This window comes from Mobula hypostoma, chromosome 13 (assembly GCF_963921235.1).
Source record: "Mobula hypostoma chromosome 13, sMobHyp1.1, whole genome shotgun sequence".
Lineage (NCBI taxonomy): Eukaryota > Metazoa > Chordata > Chondrichthyes > Myliobatiformes > Myliobatidae > Mobula > Mobula hypostoma.
The window spans coordinates 50215916-50239294 of record NC_086109.1 but is presented as its reverse complement, the minus strand read 5'-3'; the positions used below and the strand labels follow the sequence as shown (position 1 = coordinate 50239294).

The 23379-nt window shown below is 45.6% G+C and overlaps 1 protein-coding gene across 2 annotated transcripts in view; it reads right to left on the bottom strand.

Moving 5' to 3' along the window:
• Window positions 1–23379, bottom strand: part of cacna1sa (calcium channel, voltage-dependent, L type, alpha 1S subunit, a) — a 469610-nt gene that overhangs the window by 228966 nt on the left and 217265 nt on the right. For both annotated transcript variants that reach the window (XM_063065671.1, XM_063065672.1), the window contains exons 18-22: window positions 22937–23066; window positions 19336–19395; window positions 13190–13296; window positions 10972–11059; window positions 9277–9384 (exon numbers count right to left, since the gene is read on the bottom strand). In XM_063065671.1, coding sequence (XP_062921741.1) covers window positions 9277–9384; window positions 10972–11059; window positions 13190–13296; window positions 19336–19395; window positions 22937–23066 — 493 coding nt within the window. The remainder of the gene's footprint in view (window positions 1–9276; window positions 9385–10971; window positions 11060–13189; window positions 13297–19335; window positions 19396–22936; window positions 23067–23379) is intronic.

Genomic DNA, 23379 nt, shown 5'->3' with positions numbered 1-23379 from the left:
GCCAGCTTCACATTTCATACTACCCCCCCCACCCTCCCACTTTCCCCCTCACCTGGTCTCACCTATTACCTCCCAGCTTCACACTTCAACCACCTACTCACTCTCCCACCTTCCCCCTCACCTGGTCTAACCTATCACCTGCCAGCTTGTACTCTTTCTCTTTCCTCACCACCTTATTCTGGTGTTTTCCCCCTTCCTTTCCATGAAGGGTCTCAGCTAGAAACGTCAACTGTTTAATTCCCTCCATAGATGTTGCCTGACCTGCTGAGTTCCTCCAGCATCTTGTTTGTTTTAACACAGTGCTGGTGATGTGTAATATTTTTGAGTTGCAAGCATCCAGAATAATGTGCAAGGATGAGAGTCAGAGTATATTTCAGAATCAGATTTAACATCACTAGAATACATCATGATATGTTGTGTTAACTATGCGGTAGCAGTACAATGTAATACATGATAAATATAGAAACAATGGAATTACAGTAAGTATATATGTATATTAAAGAGTTAAGTTAAAATAAGTGGTGCAAAAACAGAAATAAAAAGAAGTGGTGAGGTGGTGTTCGTGGGTTCAATGCCTATTTAGAAATTGGATGGCAGAAGAGAAGAAGTTGAGTGTGTGCCTTCAGGACCCTGTACCTCCTTCTTAACAATAACAGTGTGAACAGGGCATGTCCTGGGTAGTGGGGATCCTTAACGATGGACGACACCTTCCTAAGACACCGTTCCTTGAAGTTGCCTTGGATACTACGTGGGCTGATACCCATGATGGAGCTAACTAACTTTACCGCAACTTACTTCAATCCTGTGTAGTAGCCTCCCCCCACCACCATACCAGACGGTGATGCAGCCAGTCAGAATGCTCTCCACAGTACATCTGTAGAAGACTTTGAATGATTTGGGTGACAAACCAATCTCCTCAAACTCGTAATGAAATATAGCCGGTGTCTTGCCTTCTTTATAGCTGCATCAATATGTTGCAACCAGGTTAGGTCCTTGGAGACACTGACACTCAAAAACTTGAAACTGCTCATTTTCTTCACTTCTGATCCCTCATTCTATCCTTTCTGAAGTCCACAATCATCTCGTTGGTCTTACTAACGTTTAGTGCAAGGTTGCTGCTATGACACCACTCAACTGGTATATCTTGGTCCTATGTGTCCTCTCGTCACCATCTCAGATGTTGCCAACAATGGTTGTAGAATCGGCAAATTTGTAGATGGCATTTGAGCTAAGCCTAGCCACGCAGTTGTAGGTGTAAAGAGAGTAGAGCAGTGGGCAAATTGCAGAGGGTCAAGGACCTTACTGAGACAGGAGTTGATTCTACCCATGACCAGCCTCTCAAAGCACTCATCACAGCAGATGTGAGTGCTACTGGAAGATAGTCATTAAAGCAGCTTACACTGCTCTCTTGGGCACTGATGTAACTATTGCCATTTTGAAGCAGGTAGAAACTTCTGACCATAGCAATGAGAGATTGAAAATGTCTTTGAATACCCTCACCAGTTGGTTGGCACAAGTTTTCAGAGCCTTCCCAGGTATTTACCAGTACCTGCCACTTTGCGAGGTTCACCCTCCTGACAGACAGCTTGACATTGGCCTCTGACACTGAAATCTCAGCATCACTGGATGCTGCAGGGATCCTCATAACTGGAGTTTTATTCTCCCCTTCAAAGTGATTCAAAGTGAGCATAAAAGGTGTTGAGCTCATCTGGTAGTGAAGCATCGCAGCCATTCATAATCATAAACACGAGGAATTCTGCAGAAGCTGGAAATTCAAGCAACACACATCAAAGTTGCTGGTGAATGCAGCAGGCCAGGCAGCATCTCTAAGAAGAGGTACAGTTGACGTTTTGGGCCGAGACATTTCGTCAAGACCAACTGAAGGAAGAGATAGTAAGAGATTTGAAAGTGGAAGGGGGAGGGGGAGATCCAAAATGATAGAAGACAGGAGGGGGAGGATGGAGCCAAGAGCTGGACAGGTGATTGGCAAAAGGGATATGAGAGGATCATGGGACAGGAGGCCCAGGAAGAAGGAAAAGGGGGAGGGGGGGAAACCCAGAGGATGGGCAAGGGGTATAGTCAGAGGGAGAAAAAGGAGAGAGAGAGAAAGAATGTGTGTATATAAATAAGTAACGGATGGGGTACTAAGGGGAGGTGGGGCATTAGCGGAAGTTTGAGAAGTCGATGTTCATGCCATCAGGTTAGAGGCTACCCAGACGGAATATAAGGTGTTGTTCCTCCAACCTGAGTGTGGCTTCATCTTTACAGTAGAGGAGACCCTGGATGAACATATCAGAATGGAAATGGGATGTGGAATTAAAATGTGTGGCCACTGGGAGATCCTACTTTCTCTGGCGGACAGAGAGTAGGTGTTCAGCAAAACGATCTCCCAGTCTGCATCGGGTCTCGCCAATATATAGAAGGCCACATCGGGAGCACCAGACGCAGTATATCACCCCAGCTGACTCACAGGTGAAGTGTCACCTCACCTGGAAGGACTGTCTGGGGCCCTGAATGGTGGTAAGGGAGGAAGTGTAAGGGCATGTGTAGCACTTGTTCCGCTTACAAGGATAAGTGCCAGGAGGGAGATCAGTGGGGAGGGATGGGGGGGACGAATGGACAAGGGACTCCCATAGGGAGCGATCCCTGCAGAAAGCAGAGAGAGCCGGGGAGGGAAAGATGTGCTTAGTGGTGGGATCCCGCTGGAGGTGGTGGAAGTTACGGAAAATAATATGTTGGACCTGGAGGCTGGTGGGGTGGTAGGTGAGGACCAGGGGAACCCTATTCCTAGTGGGGTGACGGGAGGATGGAGTGAGAGCAGATGTACGTGAAATGGGGGAGATGCGTTTGAGAGCAGAGTTGATGATGGAGGAAGGGAGGACACTTTCTTTAAAAAAGGAGGACATCTCCCTCGTCCTGGAATGAAAAGCCTCATCCTGAGAGCAGATGCGGCGGAGACGGAGGAATTGCGAGAAGAGGATGGCATTTTTGCAAGAGACAGGGTGAGAAGAGGAATAGTCCAGATAGCTGTGAGAGTCAGTAGGCTTATAGTAGACATCAGTAGATAAGCTGTCTCCAGAGATAGAGACAGAGAGATCTAGAAAGGGGAGGGAGGTGTCAGAAATGGACCAGGTAAACTTGAGGGCAGGGTGAAAGCTGGAGGCAAAGTTAATGAAGTCAACGAGCTCAGCATGCGTGCAGGAAGCAGCGCCAATGCAGTCGTCGATGTAGCGAAGGAAAAGTGGGGGACAGATACCAGAATAGGTTTGGAACATAGATTGTTCCACAAAGCCAACAAAAAGACAGGCATAGCTAGGACCCATACGGGTACACCTTTAGTTTGGAGGAAGTAGGAGGAGCCAAAGGAGAAATTATTAAGAGTAAGGACTAATTCCACTAGACGGAGCAGAGTGGTGGTAGGGGGGAACTGATTAGGTCTGGAATCCAAAAAGTAGCAGAGAGCTTTGAGACCTTCCTGATGGGGGATGGAAGTATATAGGGACTGGACATCCATGATGAAAATAAAGCAGTGGGGGCCAGGGAACTTAAAATCATCGAAAAATTTAAGAGGGTGAGAAGTGTCACGAACATAGGTAGGAAGGGATTGAATAAGGGGGGATAAAACCGCGTCGAGGTATGCAGAAACGAGTTCGGTGGGGCAGGAGCAAGCTGAGACAATAGGTCGGCCAGGACAGGCAGGTTTGTGGATCTTGGGTAGGAGGTAGAAACGGGAAGTGCGAGGTGTGGGAACTATAAGGTTGGTAGCAGTGGATGGCAGATCACCTGAGTGGATAAAGTCGGTGATGGTGTGGGAGACAATGGCCTGGTGCTCCTTAGTGGGGTCACGATCAAGGGGTAAATAAGAGGAGGTATCCGCGAGTTGTCGCTGTGCCTCGGCAAGGTAGAGGTCAGTACGCCAGACTACAACAGCACCCACCTTATCGGCGGGTTTAATAGTAAGGTTAGGATTAGTGCGGAGGGAGTGGAGAGCACAGCGTTCGGAAGGAGTAAGGTTGGAATGGGAATAAGGTGCAGTGAAGTCGAGACGGTTGATGTCCCGTCGGCAGTTAGCAATAAAGAGATCCAGAGCAGGCAGAAGATCAGAGTGGGGTGTCCATGAAGAGGAGGAGGGTTGAAGATGGGAGAAGGAGTCATTGGTGGGGATGGAAGAGTCCTTGCCGAAGAAGTAGGCTCGGAGACAGCGGAAGAAGAGTTCCGCATCATGGCGAACGCGGAACTCGCTGAGGTGCAGGCGAAGGGGGACAAAGGTGAGGCCCTTACTGAGGACAGAGCGTTCTGCCTCAGACAGTTGAAGGTCGGAGGAGATAGTAAAGACCCAGCACGGATGACAGCTCGGATCAGAGGGGGGACGGGGGAGGCTGGGGGTGTCAGTGGAGAGGGGAGGGTTGGGGTGAGAGGAAGATGGAGCCTCTGAGGGCCCAGGAGCTGACGGTGGGATGTGAGGGAGACGGGGGTGCAGCGTGGTGGTGGGGGAAGGGGAGACGGGAGTCACAATAGCAACACATAAAGACCCGGCCTGGAGTTCAAGGCTGGAGTCGCAGTTGGTGGTTGCGCAATTGCTTTGAAGGTGCCCATGGTCGTTGCTGGAGTCCAGGTTTTGAATATGCCCTGAGGTGTTGGAGCCGGCGAGATCAATGGCAGCGACACAATCTGAAGTTCATGCCTGCTAGCGTCAGGGCCAGCAGGTTCTGGGGTCTGCAGAGGTAAGATCTTGCGATCTTTGCCTAACATGACAAAGTCAAAAAAACGGCGATTGCAGGCATGGATCCGACGGAGGATGAAATAACGAGCAGGTCCATTACAGACAGCAAAGAAAGTGTCCCGAAGGTGTGGAAGGGTGTGGGATAGGATCACCAAATACCTCCTCACGGTGGAGAGGGTTGTCTTCACAGCTTGACGGGAGAAGCGACGAGAGGCAGAGTCAATAAAATATGAGTACCTGGGATCCTCAGAAGGTCCAAATTGAGAGGCTCGAAAACGAATCCTCCATAATGTTGGATTTTGCTTTACAGGAAGTAATAGGCTGCAACCCCTGCCAGAGTTGATGTGCATTCGACATCAATTCTAACCTCTCTCGGAACTGTTTCTCTGCTCTTGAAATAGCCCTTCACAAGTCATACCTGGTTTTCTGGTACAGACCTGGGTCACCAGACTTCAATGTCACAGATCTAGCCTTCAGCTGACTATGAACCTCCTGGTTCATCCACAGCTCCTGGTTTGCGAATGTAAAGCAAGTTTTTGTAGGCACACACTCACCCACACAGGTTTCAATGAAGTTGGTAACAACTGCGGCATACTTATCCAGGTTCAAAGGTGACTACCTGAATAGTGTCCAGTCCACTGATTCAAAGCAGTCCTGTGCCTCCCTAGTTCCTACCTTCTTGGTTCTCACTACTGCCGCTGCAGACTTCAGTCTCTGCCTATACTCAGGGAATAGATGTATAACCAAGTGATAAGACTTTCTGAAGTGAGGGCGTAGAATAGCATGGTAGGCATCCTTGATGATGGTGTAACAGTGATCCAGTGTGTTGATTCCTCTGATGCTACAGATGATTTGTTGATAACAATTATTTAGTGACTTTATCAAGCTGACCTGGTTAAAATCACCCAAAATGATGGGGAAGGCATCAAGATGTGCTGTTTCATGCCTATTGTTCACACTGCTCAGTCTGTCTAGAGTCCGTTTAACATTGGCCTGAGGTGGAATGTACACTGCTACCAAAATGTACGCTGAAATCTCCTGCAGCAGGTAAACTGGATGACATCTGATTAAGGGGTGTTGCAGATCTGGTGACTAGGATTGAGAAAGCACCACTACGTTTATACACCATGAGGAATTGATCATGAAGCACACATCTCCACCTCTGCTTTTGCGAGACTTGATAGACCTATGTTGGCAGTGTATTCGAATTGTTATGTCTAGCATGGAAGGGGTTAACCAGGATTCCCTGAAACAAAGGACACAAGCAGTCCTAATATCCCCCTGCTACAGACCCCCAGCTGAGATCATCAGTTTTCTATATCAGAGACTGTGTTTGTCAGCAACATAGTTGGTATTTGGGAGTTGAAAACCTTGTTTTTTTTTAAATGCACCATTAGCCCAGCACAACAACCTTGCTACTGCCAGTGGCTTAAAGGGACAATACCACCCACTACGATCTGATCTATCTCAATTGGTTTTGAGCAGGGGCAGATTGTTTAATCGCATTAAAATGGAATTACTGATTGTAGACATCTGAGATGCAGCTGTGGTTTTCAGCTATAGTAGGCTAAAGCAAGAGTATTTGTTTCAATCAGAGCTGCTGCATTAAGTTATTCTTGTTTTTGCACCGGAGTTGTCCCAGAGGATACAGATTTCTGAGCTTTACTTGCAGTTATTGGCTTATTAAGCTTTACAGTGCCAGTAATCACCAACTGGGGTTCAATGCCCACCACTGTCTGTAAGGAGTTTGTACATTCTCCCCGTGACCACGAGGGTTTCCTCCAGGTGCTCAGTCTCCTTGTATATTCCACTAATGTTACTAGGAAAGGAGGCAAGGCAGTGGATGTTGCCTACTTTGACAAGATCCCTCATGGGAGGTTGGTCAAGAAGGTTCATTCAAGATGAGATAATAAATTGGATTAGACATTGGCTTTTAGGAAGAAGCCAGAGAGTGGTAGTAAATGATTGCTTCTTTGACTGGAGCCTGTGTCTAGTGGAGTGTCACAGGAATCAGTGACGGGTCCATTGTCATCTACTGTATATCAATGGTCTAGATGATGCTGTGGTTAACTGGATCATCTAATTTGCAGCTGACACCAAGATTAGAGGTGTAGTGGATAAGGAAGACTATCAAAGCTTGCAGTGAGATCTGGATCAGCTGGAAAAATGGGTTGACAAATGGCAGATGGAATTTAATACAGAAAAGTGTGACTTTGCACTTTGGGAGGACCAACTAGGTTAGGTATTACCTGGTGAGTAGTAGGGCACCGAGGAGTGTGTGGTAGAACAGAGGGATCTGGGAATACAGATGCATAATTCCTTGAAAGTGGCTTCACAGGTAGACAGGGTCATAAAGAAAGCTCTTGGAATAATTCCATGTATTGAGTCCAGGAGTTGGAATAATTTGGAGTACAGGTGTCCCTCGCTTTTCGAACGTTCGCTTTACGAAACCTCGCTGTTACGAAAGACCTACATTAGTTATCTGTTTTCGCTAATAGTGTTTTCACTGTTACGAAAAAAGGCAGCGCGCACCCCGAGCAGCCAAGCTCTTCCTCCAGAACTGCATTCTAGCCGGCATTGCTTAAACACATGCGTATGAGCAGCCGTTAGCAAGGTGAGTTCTAAGGTATTGGAAAAGCCTAAAAGAGCTCGTAAGGGTGTTACACTTAGTGTAAAACTAGACATAATTAAGCGTTTCGATCGTGGTGAACGAAGTAAGGACAAAGTGAATTTGGTTTGTGGAAGTTGATGAAGATGATGTTGAAGAGGTTTTGGCATCTCATGACCAAGAACTGATAGATGAAGAGCTGATGCAATTGGAAGAGGAAAGGATAACAATCGAAACTGAATGCAGTAGCGAATGGACCGAAAGTGAAGTCGTCCAGGAACTGAACGTGAAGCAACTGCATAAGATGATAGAAAAACGCGCGAGGATAAGCAGTCAAGCATACTGTCGTTTTTCAAGCATTCCACATCAGCCACAGCAGATGACGAACCTCGACCTTCGACATCGAGGCAGGCAGACATGGAACATGACTTGCCTGCCCTGATGGAAACAGACGCCAATGAGATGACACCGCAGTGTCCCACCACCCCAATCCCTGGGCCGCGGAGAATTCAGCGGTAGCTGGGACGCATCCAGCACATCTTTAATAAAAAAGCCGAAATCAACAAGCTAATTAATTAGGTGCCGCCCGGCACGTAAATGTCGGCCCAGATCAGAGGCCATTGCCGATTGCGTCACCTCTGATCTGGGCTGACATTTATGTGCCGGGTGACACCTAATCAATTAGCTTGTTGATTTCAGCTTTTTTCTTAAAGATGTGCTGGGTGTGTCCCGGCTACCGCTGTACCACTGCATGCTTCGCGGATCGGTATCGGCCAGCAGCCTGGAGGTTAGGGACCACTGCACCACCCCAACCTCCGACGACTCAGCCTAACACAGCATCATCAGTGTGCTCTGCGCTGTCTTCCCAATTCCAGTAAGTGATACTACACTGTACATACATTATTTCTACTTTATATAGGCTGTGTATTTTCATGTGTTATTTGGTATGCTTCGTCAGCTTCATAGCTTAAAGGTTATAGGAGAGACTATTTCTGCCGACAGCGCTTGCGTGAGATTTTCGCTACGGATAACAGTGCAGCAATGATTGTAGAAAAGTATTTCTACTTTATATAGGCTGTGTATTTATCATATCATTCCTGCTTTTACTATATGTTACTGTTATTTTAGGTTTTATATGTTATTTGGCATAATTTGGTAGGTTATTTTTTGGGTCTGCGAATGTTCACAAATTTTTCCCATATAAATAAATGGTAATTGCTTCTTCACCTTACAACATTCCGGCTTACGAACCGTTTCATAGGAACGCTCTACCTTCGGATGGTGGGGGAAACCTGTATTGTGTCAGGTTTTGGTCACCTAGCTACAAGAAAGATGTAAATAAGTTTGAAAGATTGCAGAGAAAAAGGATGTTGCTGGAACTAGTTATAGGGAAAGGTTGTATAGGTTTGGACTTTATTCTCTAGAACCTAGAAGATTGGGAGATTTGACAGAGGTCTACAAAATTATGAGGGATACAGATAAGTAAATGCAAACAGGCTTTTTGCACTGAGGTTGGGTGAGACTACAATTAGAGGTCATGGGTTAGGGGTGAAATAAGAAATGTTTAAGGGGAGCACGAGAGGGAAATTTTTTATTTGAGGGTGGTAAGAGTATGGAACGTGCTCCCAGCATAAGTGGTGGATACGGATTCAATTTCAATGTTTAAGAGAAATTTGGATAGATACATGGAAAGGAGGGATATGGAGGGCTTACTGCAGGTCGATGGGTCTAGGCAGGTTAATGGGGCAGCTGTAGTGTTCCATAAGTCTATGATGTACATGTTAGGGTTACTGAGTGGTGGCAACACTTTTGGGCTGCTCCCAGCACAACTGCAGACTCTGTTGGCCATTGACACATTCCACTCGATGTTTTGATATTTCAATGTACCTGTGACAAATAAATCTCATCCTTCCCTTTAGCTAGTATCTCACTAGCAGGCACTCACCTTAAAGAGCTGCACGCCGATGCAGGCAAACATGAACTGTAAGAGAGTTGTGACAATCACAATGTTTCCGATCGTCTTTATTGCCACGAACACACACTGTACGACGTGCTGTGGAGAGAGAGAAGGACAGTGAGCACTGGCAGTCAGCTCTGCACAGAGGGCAGTCTCTGCACAGATAAACAAAACTTGCTTGAAGCCTTCACTGTAAAATATACCTCAGGAGTGTCACATCACACAGGGGCAGGAATGGGCATCATACCCACACACACTCACACATACTCTCTCTCTCACACACCCTCTCGCGTGCACACACACAAAAACTTATATATATTGTTACGTACCCCGTAACTGGGTTGCCAAACCAGCAGAAATGGATCACTCAGTTGGAGTCTGGAGTACTAGAACTAAGAAAGTTTTATTAAAGAAACAAGCAACACAGTAATCGAAAGGATAATAAATGCAACAGTTCAGCGATGATAGACACACATGTGCACAGAATTAAGATAACAGCATCAATCAAGCTCTATCGTTGTCTAGGGGTAAATGACCAAATTTCAAAATGACTCAAAGTTCAGTCCAGTTAGTAGTTCAGTTCGCAGTAATCGTTGCCATGGCGATGGACAAGGTGGGGGAAGAGAGAGATAGAACAGGAACAACTGATCATTCAGAACAGCTTCACTCACAGACCGGCGAGATTGCTCACAAGCAACTTTTGGGCGGGTCCTTGGTGATGTCACCTGAGGTCACCGACTGTGACCCCTCCTCCAGATGCGGTCGATCCTCTGCAGTGAACCCGGCACCCAGGCAAGGGCGGACACACACTGGGTTCCCGCTGATCGTACCTTTCCACCCTGGCCGTTGTTTGGTACTTCTCACCCACTCGTGAGAGGCGCACCGCTTCCAGGGTCTCGTTACCTCGGGTGGCGTGTGTGTCTCCTGCCTTAGCGAACCTGTCCCTTTTTATCCCCCTGCTGGGGTATCGCCTGTCCATCACTTCAAACAGTTCAGGGTTCAAAGGGGGGAGCCGCTCCAGACAGCTCTCTCTCTCCCACGTCCCTTCATTACACATCTCCAGACGCTGCTCCATTGTTCCTTATCTCTCCTTCCCCTGAGGGCAGGTGGCAGACCACTTGCTGATGTCACTGATGCTAACCCAGGCCAGCAAACATCTCAATTTTTATGTGTATTCTCGTCACAATATACACACTAACATGCATTTACCTACACAAACTCACACACGCCCTCTTGCACACATACAAACACTTACTGTATACACATTCGCACTCACATGCATTTATATACACACACTCATACTCTCTCACAGACACACTCTCTCACACGTACACTCACACATACACACTCTCTCACACACATGACGCATACCCTCTCATGCGCGCGCACACACACACATAATCACTTATACACATACAAACTAACATGCAATTACATACACACACTCACACACAAACACTTATACACATACATATTAACATGCAGTTACATACAAACTCACACACATAAACATACACAAACTCATACACCCATACACACACCCTCTCGCACATACACTTATATGCATACACACTAACATGCATTTCCATACACACACATACACAAACACTTACACACACACACTAATATGCATTTACATACACACACTCACAACCCACACATGTTCTTTAGACTCTGCCTCACCTTTAGTCCCTTTGCTCTGTTAATTGCTCGCAGAGGTCTGAGTACACGGAGGACACGCAGAATCTTTACCACAGAGATCGCACTGGACCTAGAATAGAACAGCAGAGATAACCTGGTAACCTGTACTGTCAACACTGGAGTCACAGCACTACAGCACAGAATCAGGCCCTTTGGCGAATCTAGTTCATGGCAGACTTATTCTGTCTCATCCCATCGAACTGCAGCTGGACCATAAAGCTAACTCCTAAACAAACACATTTTAGAAAGTGGACAGTGATTTCATCTTTAGCCCTTTACGATTTCCACCTGAAACCCTTTTTAACTGGGTGTCTCTAGAAATGCAGCTCGTTAGTCCCTTGCTAACAGCCACTGGACTCTGCGGTGAAAGTCTCAGGCTTCGTATATCTAGGGTGTGGACTTTGATCCCGTCAAATCTGTGAGGTTGGCTTGTCTCACCCACCCAAATCCCAGTCTGTGTGAATGCTCTGTGATTTACTGCTCCCGGTAATCGCCCGTCAGCAAGAAATAACAGCTCGAACACTGCAGACAATTATAAAGATATAAAAATGTTAACTTAAGCAAACAGATATTAAAGGAAAGAAAGCAAAAAAACCCTAAAAGGGCCCATTATACTGAAACAATCAAATGTGCACATAAGTTGGAGCTCATCTTGCACTCGTCTGTAACTCATTCACTGGACCCTCGGTCTGCGTGAAAGCACACACCACCTTCCAAAAGTCACCCGAAATCCATCTCGAACAAATGGGTTCTCCCACTGGGTCGTCCCTCCCTGAAGCCACTCATCTGCACAAAGCACCTTGTACAAGAGGAACGGTATCTTCAGCCATCTTCCCTCCTTTCTTGCCCCAGCTCCTGCGAAAAGAACTTCAACCCACACCAGTGTCCCTCACAAAACCTCTCTGATCAGCATTCTCTAGAATCTTCTCCCAATTTCACCATCCTGATTGGCAGACACCATATTCCTAAGCTGAACAACAAAGCCTCTTATCTCAGCTCAAACCCATACAGGCTCTTTCAGAACTGCTAAAATGAAAAACCTACAGCATAGCAGTAAAAATCTTAACCAGGGTGTTACACACCTATCACCTGCCCGCTTCTTATTTCATCCCTCTTCCCCCATCCACCCATCTTCCACCTCATCTGGTCTCATCTATCACTTGCAAGCGCGTCCTTCTTCCCCTCTGCCCATCTTCTTATTCTGGCTTTTGCCCCCTTCCTTTCCATGAAGGGTCTCAGCCAGAAATGCCAACTGCCTATTTCCCTCCATTAATGCTGCCTGAACTGCTGAGTTCCTTCAGCATATGTGTTCCTCCTGCATTTCCAGCATCTGCAGAATCTTTTGTACTTCACCAAACAACATTGCTTTAAGACATTTTAAAATATCAAATTCCTGGGCTCACCATATTATAAGGAAGTTATGCTAGCGACTAGATTTCATTAGGAGTTTGAGCAGACCTGGTTCGTCACCAAAGGCTCTTGCAAATTTCTCGACAGATTTACCGTGGAGGAGATTAGTACTGGTTGCATCACCATCTGGTATGAAGGGCACTTCACAGCATCAGAATAAAGCTGCAGAGGATTGTAAACACAGCCAGCTCCATCACGAGTACTAGCCTCCCCAGCATCGAGGGCATCTTCAAAAGGCAGTGCCATAAAAGGGCAGCAGCCATCATTAAAGACCCCGTTACCTGGGGCATGTCCTCTTCTCATTACTGTCAGGGAGCTTTAGAAACAGCTTCTTCCTCTCCACTATCAGATTTCTGAATCTAGAAACACTACATCACTATTTTACTCATTTTCTGCACTGCTTACTTATTTATAATTTATATTTTTCTTATGGCTTACCATACTGTACAAAAACAACTTTGTCAGTGATAACGAAGGATGATAAAGTTCTTGATCAGTCAAAGTACGTCTTACAGTCTTATTAAAAAAGTCAGGATGGTGGTGCAGCAGTTGGAATAACGCTATTATTGTGCCAGAGAGCCAGGCTTGACTCCTGCCACTGACGGTAAGGAGTTTGTACTTTGTTCTCATGACCACCAGGGAGCCTTTCAGATGCTCCGGTATTCTCTCACATCCCAAAGACATACTGGTTAGTAGGTCAACTGGTCACATGAGTAAAATAGGGCGGCTCGGTACACCTCGCTAGGCCGGAAGGGACTGTTTGAAATGAAAAATGTTTTCAAATACTCACTGGATTCCAAAGGAGATAAGAGAAACGCTGACCACAAGTAGATCAAGGATGTTGAAGTAGTTCCGGCAAAAAGAGCCTTTGTGAAGGAACGCACCATAGGTCGTCATCTGTATAGAGAGAGAAAGAGGGAGAGGGAAGTGGAGGGATGGAATGAAAGATGGCAAGGTAGTGTAAGGTAAAACGAGAGAAATGGAGAAAGTGAGTTACTATACTACAGACTGAAATGGGAAGATTCAAACACTTAGTAGTGTAGTCGCGCGCAAAAGCGCTACTAAAGAAACACACGGAGTCAGAGAGAGCTGAACTCAGAATGTCTTTACTGATTCAAAATCGCGCGCTTATAGCTCCCCTCCCATGGGCCCCTGCGACCCGCGGGGCGGACGTGACGTCAAGACTGTCCCCGGAAGGTCCGCCCCAATCGGGTAGTTCCAAACGCGCTACCGCATGTCTGCCCCCGGCTCCCAATGGCGCTTTGAGTCCCGCGTGTGCTGGCCACCACAGTAGCCATTTTATTTGGTACCTAATGGTCAAGAAATATCGACTGTTTATAGATGTTGATCGACCTGCCGAGTTTCTCCAGCATTTTGTCCATATTGCTTGTAAACTAGCATTAATTTGGAGATTAAAAAGCATGCATGTACACTCAGTGCCTGCTTTACCTAATAAAGTGGCCACTGTGTGTACGTTCGTGGTCTTCTGCTGCTGTAGCTCATCCACTTCAAGGCTTGATGTGTTGCGTGTTCAGAAAAGCTCTTCTGCACACCACTGTTGTAACGTGTAATCATTTGAATTACTGTCACCTTCCTGTCAGTTTGAACCAGCTTGGCCATTCTCCTCTGATTTCTCTCACTGATAAAGAACTTACTCACTGCGTGTTTTTCACACCATTTCCCAAACTCTGGAGACTGTTGCATGTGAAAATCCCAGATCATCAGTTTCTGAGATACTTAGATCATCCTATATGGCACTAACAATCAAAATCATTTAGATCACATTTCTTCTCCATTCTGATGTTTGGTCTGAACAACAACCGAACCTCTTTGACCAGGCCTGTAGGGCTTTATGCATTGAGTTGATGCCACATGACTAGACATTTGCATTAATGAGCAGGTTTGTTATACTTAATGAAGAGCACAAAGTGTTGAGTCATGCACCACAGAATGAGCTCTTCAACCCAACTAGTCCACACTGAACAAGATGGCCATCCAAACCAGTCCCATTTGCCTGCTCGCTCCATATGCTTCAATACCCTTCCAACCCAAGTCAAATCCAGCTGCATGCACAGTTATAGAGTCACAGAACAGGCCTTTTGGCCCATCTAGTCTATTCTGCCTAGTCCCATCAACCAGCACCTGGACCATATCCCTCCAGGCCCCTCCCAAACTTCTCTTACAGTTGCAGTCAAACCTGCATACACCACATCCACAGGCAGCTCATTCCACACTCACACCACCCTCTGAATGAAGACGTTCCCTTAAATATTTCACCTTGCATTCTTAACCTCTAGTTCTTGTCTCACGTGACTTGAGATGAATAAGCCTGCTTGCATTTATCCTATCAATACCACTCATGATTTGCACACCGCTATCAAATCGCCTCTCATTTTACGTTCTAGGGAATAAAGTCCTAATCTGTTCAACCTTTCTCTACAACTCAAGTCCTCAAGTCCCATCAACATCCTTGTAAGTATTTTTCTGCACTCTTTCAAGTCACGTCAGAATCAGAGAGATGTTATTCAGGGATGAGATATTCTAGCTCAGGGTCTCAGAGTTCCGAGTTCAATCCTGGACACCTCTGTGTGTTCCTCGTGGAATGTGGTTTTCCCCAGGTGCTCTAGATCAGCGGTCCCCAACCACCAGGCCGCGGACCGGTACCGGGCCGCAAAGCATACGCTACCCGGCCATGAGGAAATGATATGATTTGGCGATATGAGTCAGCTGCACCTTTCCTCATTCCCTGTCACGCCCACTGTTGAGCCATTACGCATGCGAGGTCATTACCCACGCATCATCCATGTCAGCGCGGGAAGGAGATCAACTCCTCGAGCTTGCAAATGATGGCGGGCTGAAAGGTATGTTTGACATAACATCTCTGCCGGCATTCTGGATCAAAGTCAAGGCTGAATATCCTGAGATAGCCAAGAAAGCACTCAAAAAGTTGCTTCCAACATATTTCTGTGAGGCGGAGTTTTCTGCAATGAATGCAACGAAAACTAAATTGTGGAATAGACTGGACATAAGGAACCCCCTTCGAGTATCGCTGTCTCCCATCACCCCTCGACGGCACCGTCTTGTTGCAGGAAAACAAGCCCAGGGCTCCCACTGATTCAGCGATACTGGTGTGTTGCAATGATTTTATATGTTCATATGGGGAAAATATGTGCTGTGTGTTTAATATCCAAAGGTTACTTAAAATGTTATGATGCTATTGTTATATAACCATGTAACAATTACAGCACGGAAACAGGTGATCTCTGCCCTTCTAGTCCGTGCCGAACGCTACTCTCACCTAGTCCCACCGACCTGCACTCAGCCCATAACTCTACATTCCTTTCCTGTCCATATACCTATCCAATTTTTCTTTAAATGATGATATCAAACCTGCCTGTACCACTTCTACTGGAAGTTCATTCAACACTTACTTCAAGCTCCCCTGATAATTGACTTATCACTATATTCATGCGAAGAAAATATGCGTGGTGTGTTTAATATTAAATTTGTTCAATAAACCCTTTTAGAAACGAAACTGAGTGTATTAGCCACGTATCACCTATATTCCGGTCGTGATTAACACACCACCCCCCGCCCCCAACAAGAATTGCCAAAACGATTTGCAGAAAAAATAATCGGGAGGGTGCCCGCGCAAGGCTTCATGGTCATTGTAGTCTTTCTCTGGGTAAACACAACGTATTTGACTGCTACTCTTGTCTGTTGGCAACCCTACCACCCCACCCCCCGGGTCGGCCGGTCCGCAAGAATATTGTCAATATTAAACCGGTCCGCAGTGCACAAAAGGTTGGGGACCCCTGTCCTAGATTGCTCCTGCAGTCCAAACAGAGGTCAACTAAGAACTGTAAAATGCCCTGCAGTTAGGTCAGGGTTAAATTAGGGGTTTGCTGGGCAGTGCAGCTCAAAGGGGAGGAAGGAAGGATAAATAGATAAAATAACATAATAAATTGGATAATACAGGTTAAGTACACCTGATCTGAAATTCCAAAATCCAAAAACCTCTGAAATCTGAATTTTTTTTCAGCACTGACAGGATGTTACAAATGGAAAATTCTGGAAGGGGCTGGGAAGGTTCCCAGGCAATGCACAGGGTCTTTGTGCACCACAGACAGATCTGAGAAGTGACCTCACATAATAAAAAACAGAAAATCACTGCATAAAGTGAAAATGAAGATTGTGATTGTGTATTGAAAGAAAGGATTCATCAGCTTCAGAGTGACACGAATGGAATGCTGATCATGAAAACAAGAAAAGACTCAACACGACAAACTGAAAATTGAAGTTAATTGTTCCATGCACAAAATTATTAAAAATATTATATAAAACTACCCCCCCCCCATCATAGTTGCTGTGGAACTGGCAGCTGTTTGAAATCGATGGCAGATATGAAGCCATTCTCAGTGCTGGAAGCCAGTAATAGATGTGGTTGTGGATAGCCATTCAACTCTGACAGTCTGTGGAGGACCAAGCCCCTTCATTTCAGACTGTGCTCGAACTGCAGACTGTTCACTCTGCGAGCTTCACACCAGCTGTATACGTGACGTAAATAAATTCCACATTTAGATGTGGTTCCATCCACAAGGTATCACGTTATATAGGTGCAAATATTCCAAAGTCCGAAACACTTCCAGCCCCAAGCATTTCAGATAAGGGATGCTCAACCTGTATGCATAACATCGTCTGATTTACACATTTAACTCATTCCGTCACAAATCACTTCCACCTCATTAACGGGATGGCAGAGTTTAGACAGTAGAAACTGTGTTGTATAACTGCTAACACATCATGGTGAATAGCAACTACCCTCTGGGGTGAATAAAGCCTGAAGCTGCTGGTAGCTCTGGTCATTCGAGAGGTTTTTAAAGGGTCAAGCAAGTCAGCTAAAGCAAAGAAACACAGGCCTTGATGGACTTCAATCTGGAAATACAGAGGAACACTTCCCACACCAAGGAGCAGTGAGAAGGAGTTCCAACTGATCTCAGTCTCCAGAGGGAAGCTCATCATTTGGGGTGGGGGGGAGCACAGTAGCATAATGGTTAGTGCATTATTACAGCACCAGAGGCATGCGTTCAAATGACGACGTTGTCTGTAAAACGTCTGTGCATTCTCACCATCAGCTGCATCTGTTTCCTCCGGGTTCTCCAGTTTCCCCCCCACACTCTAAAGATGTATGGGTTTCCTCCAGATACTCCAGTTCCCTCCCACACTCTAAAGATGTACGGGTTTCCTCCAGATACTCCAGTTTCCCCCCACACTCTAAGGACAAACGGATATCCTCCAGATACTCGAGATTCCCCCAGACTCTAAAGACATACAGGTTTCCTCCAGACACTCCAGTTTCCCCCCACACTCTAAAGACGTACAGGTTTCCTCTGGGTTCTCCAGTTTCCCACCACACTCTAAAGACATACGCATTTCCTCCAGATACTCCAGTTTCCCAGCACACTCTAAAGACGTACGGGTTTCCTCTGGGTTCTCCAGTTTCCCCCCACACTCTAAAGACATACGCATTTCCTCCAGATACTCCAGTTCCCTCCCACACTCTAAAGACGTACGGGTTTCCTCCAGATACTCCAGTTCCCTCCCACACTCTAAAGACATACGGGTTTCCTCCAGATACTGCAGTTTCCCCCCACACTCTGAAGACGTACAGATTAGTAAGTTAATTGCTCATATGGGTGTAATTTGGCAGTGCAGATTCACTGGGAGGAAAGGGCCAGTAATCGTGCTGTGTCTCTAAATATCCTATTTGCCGATGAGTAGGTGCTCGTGACCCACTGACATAAATCTTATGAACATAAAGATTCTGAATGCCAAGTTCAGGTTCACTGGTGCAGTAACAGTATTGAGCAAACCGCTATGCATCTACCGTGGGAATAAATGACAGATTTTTTTTAGATGCCTGAATCCCACAAAACATTTGGGAAGAAACGATAAATATATAGGACTTGGGAGTAGAATTAGGCCATTTAGCCCATCAAGTGTCCTCTGGCATTTGATCAAGACTGATTTATTATCCATATCAGCCCCATTCGCCGACATTCTCCCCGTATCCTTTTACCACCCTTACTAATCAAGAATCTATCAAGCACGAGGAATTCTGCAGATGCTGGAAATTCAAACAACACACATCAAAGTTGCTGGTGAAGGCAGCAGGCCAGGCAGCATCTCTAGGAAGAGGTACAGTCGATGTTTCGGATCTCTTACTAGCTCTTCTTTCAGTTAGTCCTGACGAAGAGTCTCGGCCCGAAACGTCGACTGTACCTCTTCCTAGAGATGCTGCCTGGCCTGCTGCGTTCACCAGCAATTTTGATGTGTGTTGCAAGAATCTATCAAGCTCCACTTTAAATATACCTGATGATTTAGCCTCCACAGCTGTTTATGGCAATGAATTCCACAGATTTACCAAAAAGTAACTCCTGTTCATCTCTGTTCTAAAGGGACGTCCTTCTATTCTGAGGCTGGGCTCTGTGATCCATTCGATCTCTTCAGCACAATTTTCATGCTGAATACAATGATAAAAGCAATGGGCATGAGTTGATTTTTTTCTCTTTCTCTGTGCATTGGGTGTTGGTCTTTATTTTTTTTAATTGAGTTCTTTCTGGTTTCTTGCTTTGTGACTGCCTGTAAGCAGAGAAATCTCAAGGTTGTATAATTTATATATAGTTTTATAATAAATGTACTTCGAATCTTTGAATTTAAATCCATTCTTCCTGGGCCTTTCAATATTTGGTAGGTTTTTTCAATGAGATCCCTCCTCATTCTCCTGATACTTAGATAAAGAGACAATAACGAGAGTTAGGCTGTATAGTGTAAACAATTAAGAGATTGATTGATTAGGAATGATAGGCAGATAAACAGAGAGACTCAGATACTGTGTTCGATTGACATGCAGACAGACGAAAGTAAGTGCGTTACCTTCAGCACAATTTCCATGGTGAATATGGCAGTAAAAGCAATGTCAAAATAGGCCAGGACCTGCAGGAAAAATAGTATCAGCAGTTGTTTAACATTTATTACAGCAGCTTGGTCAAGAAATGTCAAAGTACAATGTAGGTGGCATTTGGTTAAGTGGTAGCATCACCGTCTGGTACAGAGGGGCCACTGCACAGAGAATTGTAAACAGCCAGTTCCGTTATGGGCACTAGCCTCCCCAGCATCGCATACATCTTCAGAAAGTGACGCCTCAAAAAGGCAGCATCGGTCATTGAGGATGCTCACCACCCAGGACATGCCCTCTTCACATTGCTGTGATCAAGGCAGTGGTACAAGTGGCTGAAGACATACACTCAACGTTTTAGGAACAGCTTCTTCCCTCCACCATCAGACTTCTGAATAAACAATGAACACTACCTCAACATCTTTTGTTCCTTTTTGTTCTCATTTTGTACTACTGTTTAATGTAGTATGTACATTTGCAGATGTAATGCAATTTTATATAATTAGATTATTAAACATACAGTGTGCACATAGAACATTGAATAGTACAGCACAGTACAGACACTTTGGCCCACAATGTTGTGCCGACCCTCAAACACCATAGAACACCCCACCTTAAATTCCACCATATACCTATCTAGTATCTCTTAAATTTCATTAGTGTATCTGCCTCCACCACTGACTAAGGCAGTGCATTCCAGGTACCAAACACTCTCTGAGTGAAAAACCATCCTCTAATATCCCCCTTGAACTTCCCACCCCTTACCTTAAAGCCATGTCCTCTTGTATTGAGCAGCGGTGCCCTGGGGAAGAGGCACTGGCTGTCCACTCTGTCTATTCCTCTTAATATCTTGTACACCTCTATCATGTCTCCTCTCATCCTCCTTCTCTCCAAAGAGTAAAGCCCTAGCTCCCTTAATCTCTGATCATAATGCACACTCTCTAAACGAGGCAGCATCCTGGTAAATCTCCTCTGTACCCTTTCCAATGCTTCCACATCCTTCCTATAGTGAGGCGACCAGAAATGGACACAGTACTCCAAGTGTGGCCTAACCATAGTTTTATAGAGCTGCATCATTACCTCACGACTCTTAAACTCTATCCCTCAACTTATGAAAGCTAACACCCCATAAGCTTTCTTAACTACCCTATCTACCTGTGAGGCAACTTTCAGGGATCTGTTGACATTTACCCCCAGGTCCCTCTGCTCCTCCAGACTACCAAGTGTCCTACCATTTACTTTCTACTCTGCCTTGGAGTTTGTCCTTCCAAAATGTACCACCTCACACTTCTCTGGGTTGAACTCCACCTGCCACTTCTCAGCCCACTTCTGCAACCTATCAATGCCTCTCTGCAATCTTCAACAATCCTCTACACTATCTACAACACCACCAACCTTTGTGACGTCTGCAAACTTGCCAACCCACCCTTCTACGCCCACATCCAGGTCATTAATAAAAATCATGAAAAGTAAAGGTCCCAGGACCGATCCTTGTGGGACACCACTGGTCACAACCCTCCAATCTGAATGTACTCCCTCCACCACAACCCTCTGCCTTCTACAGGCAAGCCAATTCTGAATCCGCTTGGTCAAAGTTCCCTGGATCCCATGCCTTCTAACTTTCTGAATAAGCCTACCGTGTGGAACCTTGTCAAATGCCTTACTAAAATCCATGTAGATCACATCCACTGCACTACCCTCATCTATATGCCTGGTCACCTCCTCAAAGAACTCTATCAGGCTTGTTAAGACACGATCTGCCCTTCACAAAGCCATGCTGACTGTCCCTGATCAGACCATGATTCTCTAAGTGCCCATAGATCCTATCTCTAAGAATCTTTTCCAACAGCTTTCCCACCACAGACGTAAGGCTCACTGGTCTATAACTACCCGGACTATCCCTACTACCTTTTTTGAACAAGGGGACAACATTTGCCTCCCTCCAATCCTCTGGTACCATTCCTGGGGACAACGAGGACATAAAGATCCTAGCCAGAGGCTCAGCAATCTCTTCCCTCACCTCGTGGAGCAGCCTGGGGAATATTCTGTCAGGCCCCGGGGACTTATCCGTCCTAATGTATTTTAACAACTCCAACACCTCCTCTCCCTTAATATCAACATGCTCCAGAACATCAACCTCACTCATATTGTCCACACCATCATCAAGTTCCCTCTCATTGGTGAACACTGAAGAAAAGTATTCATTGAGGACCTCGCTCACTTCCACAGCCTCCAGGCACAACTTCCCACCTTTATCTCTAATCAGTCCTATCTTCACTCCTGTCATCCTTTTGTTCTTCACATAATTGAAGAATGCCTTGGGGTTTTCCTTTACCCTATTTGCCAAGGCCTTCTCATGCCCCCTTCTTGCTCTTCTCAGCCCCTTCTTAAGCTCCTATCTTGCTTCCCTATATTCCTCAATAGACCCATCTGATCCTTACTTCCTAAACCTCATGTATGCACCTTCTTCCACCTGACTAGATTCTCCACCTCACTTGTCACCCATGGTTCCTTCACCCTACCATTCTTTATCTTCCTCACCAGGACAAATTTATCCCTAACATTCTGCAAGAGATCCCTAAACATCGACCACATGTCCATAGTACATTTCCCTGCAAAAACATCATCCCAATTCACACCCGCAAGTTCTAGCCTTACAGCCTCATAATTTGCCCTTCCCCAATTAAAGATTTTTCTGTCCTCTCTGATTCTATCCTTTTCCATGACAATGCTAAAGGCCAGGGAGCAGTGATCACTGTCCCCTAGATGCTCACCCACTGAGAGATCTTTGACCTCACCCAGTTCATTACCGAGTACTAGATCTAGTATGGCATTCCCCCTGGACGGCCTGTCAACATACTGTGACAGGAATCCATCCTGGACACACTTAACAAACTCTGCCCCGTCTAAACCCTTGGAACTAGTCAGGTGCCAATCAATATTAGGGAAGTTAAAGTCACCCATGATAACAACCCTGTTATTTTTGCACGTTTCCAAAATCGGCCTCCCAATCTGCTCCTCGGTATCTCTGCTGCTACCAGGGGGCCTATAGAATACTCCCAATAGAGTAACTGCTCCCTTCCTGTTCCTGACTTCCACCCATACTGACTCAAAAGAGGATTCTGCTGCATTACTCACCTTTTCTGTAGCTGTAATAGTATCCCTGACCAGTAATGCCACCCCTTCTCCCCTTTTTCACCCCTCTCTATCCCTTTTAAAGCACTGAAATCCAGGAATATTGAGAATCCATTCCTGCCTTGGTGCCAGCCAAGCCTCTGTAATGGCCACTACATCATAATTCCATGTATGTATCCAAGCTCTCAGTTCATCACCTTTGTTCCTGATGCTTCTTGCATTAAAGTACATGCACTTTAGCCCTTCTACCTTACTAACTTTACACCGTTTATTCTGCTCCTCTTTCCTCAAAGCCTCTCTATATGATAGATCTGGCAATATATTTTGCAATTTACAGATTTTTATTATGTATTACAATGTACTGCTACTACAAAACAACATATTTCACGATATAGGCCAGTGATGATAAACCTGACTCTGAGAAGCCAGAGGGAAAGTTCTCACCTGGTTGCGAAAGGAGTCCGCTCGGATGGGATCTTCAGCAGCCAGTGAAATGCTGCTGAGTAGAATGAAGAGGAGGATGAAGTTGGTGAATGTGGTGGCATTGATCGCTCGGTGACATAATTTGCGTAATCTGGGAGAGGGGGACAAAACAGGGTCAGTTAGTAAACAAGGAGAGAGTCTGAAGAGGAGAAGATCAAAAGATGGCTATAGTTTTTCTTACTTTGGAAGTCTAGGCACAAGAGATACAGAAGTGTGAATTGATTCACTTTGGAAGGTCAAACTTGAAGGCAGAGTACAGGGTTAATGGCAATGTGGAGGAACAGAGAGATCTTGGACTGACATCCATAGAACCCTCAAAGTTGCTGCACAAGTTGATCAGGAAGACCATAAGACAAAGGAGCAGAATTAGGCCATTGAGTCTGCTCCGCCATTCCACATGGCTG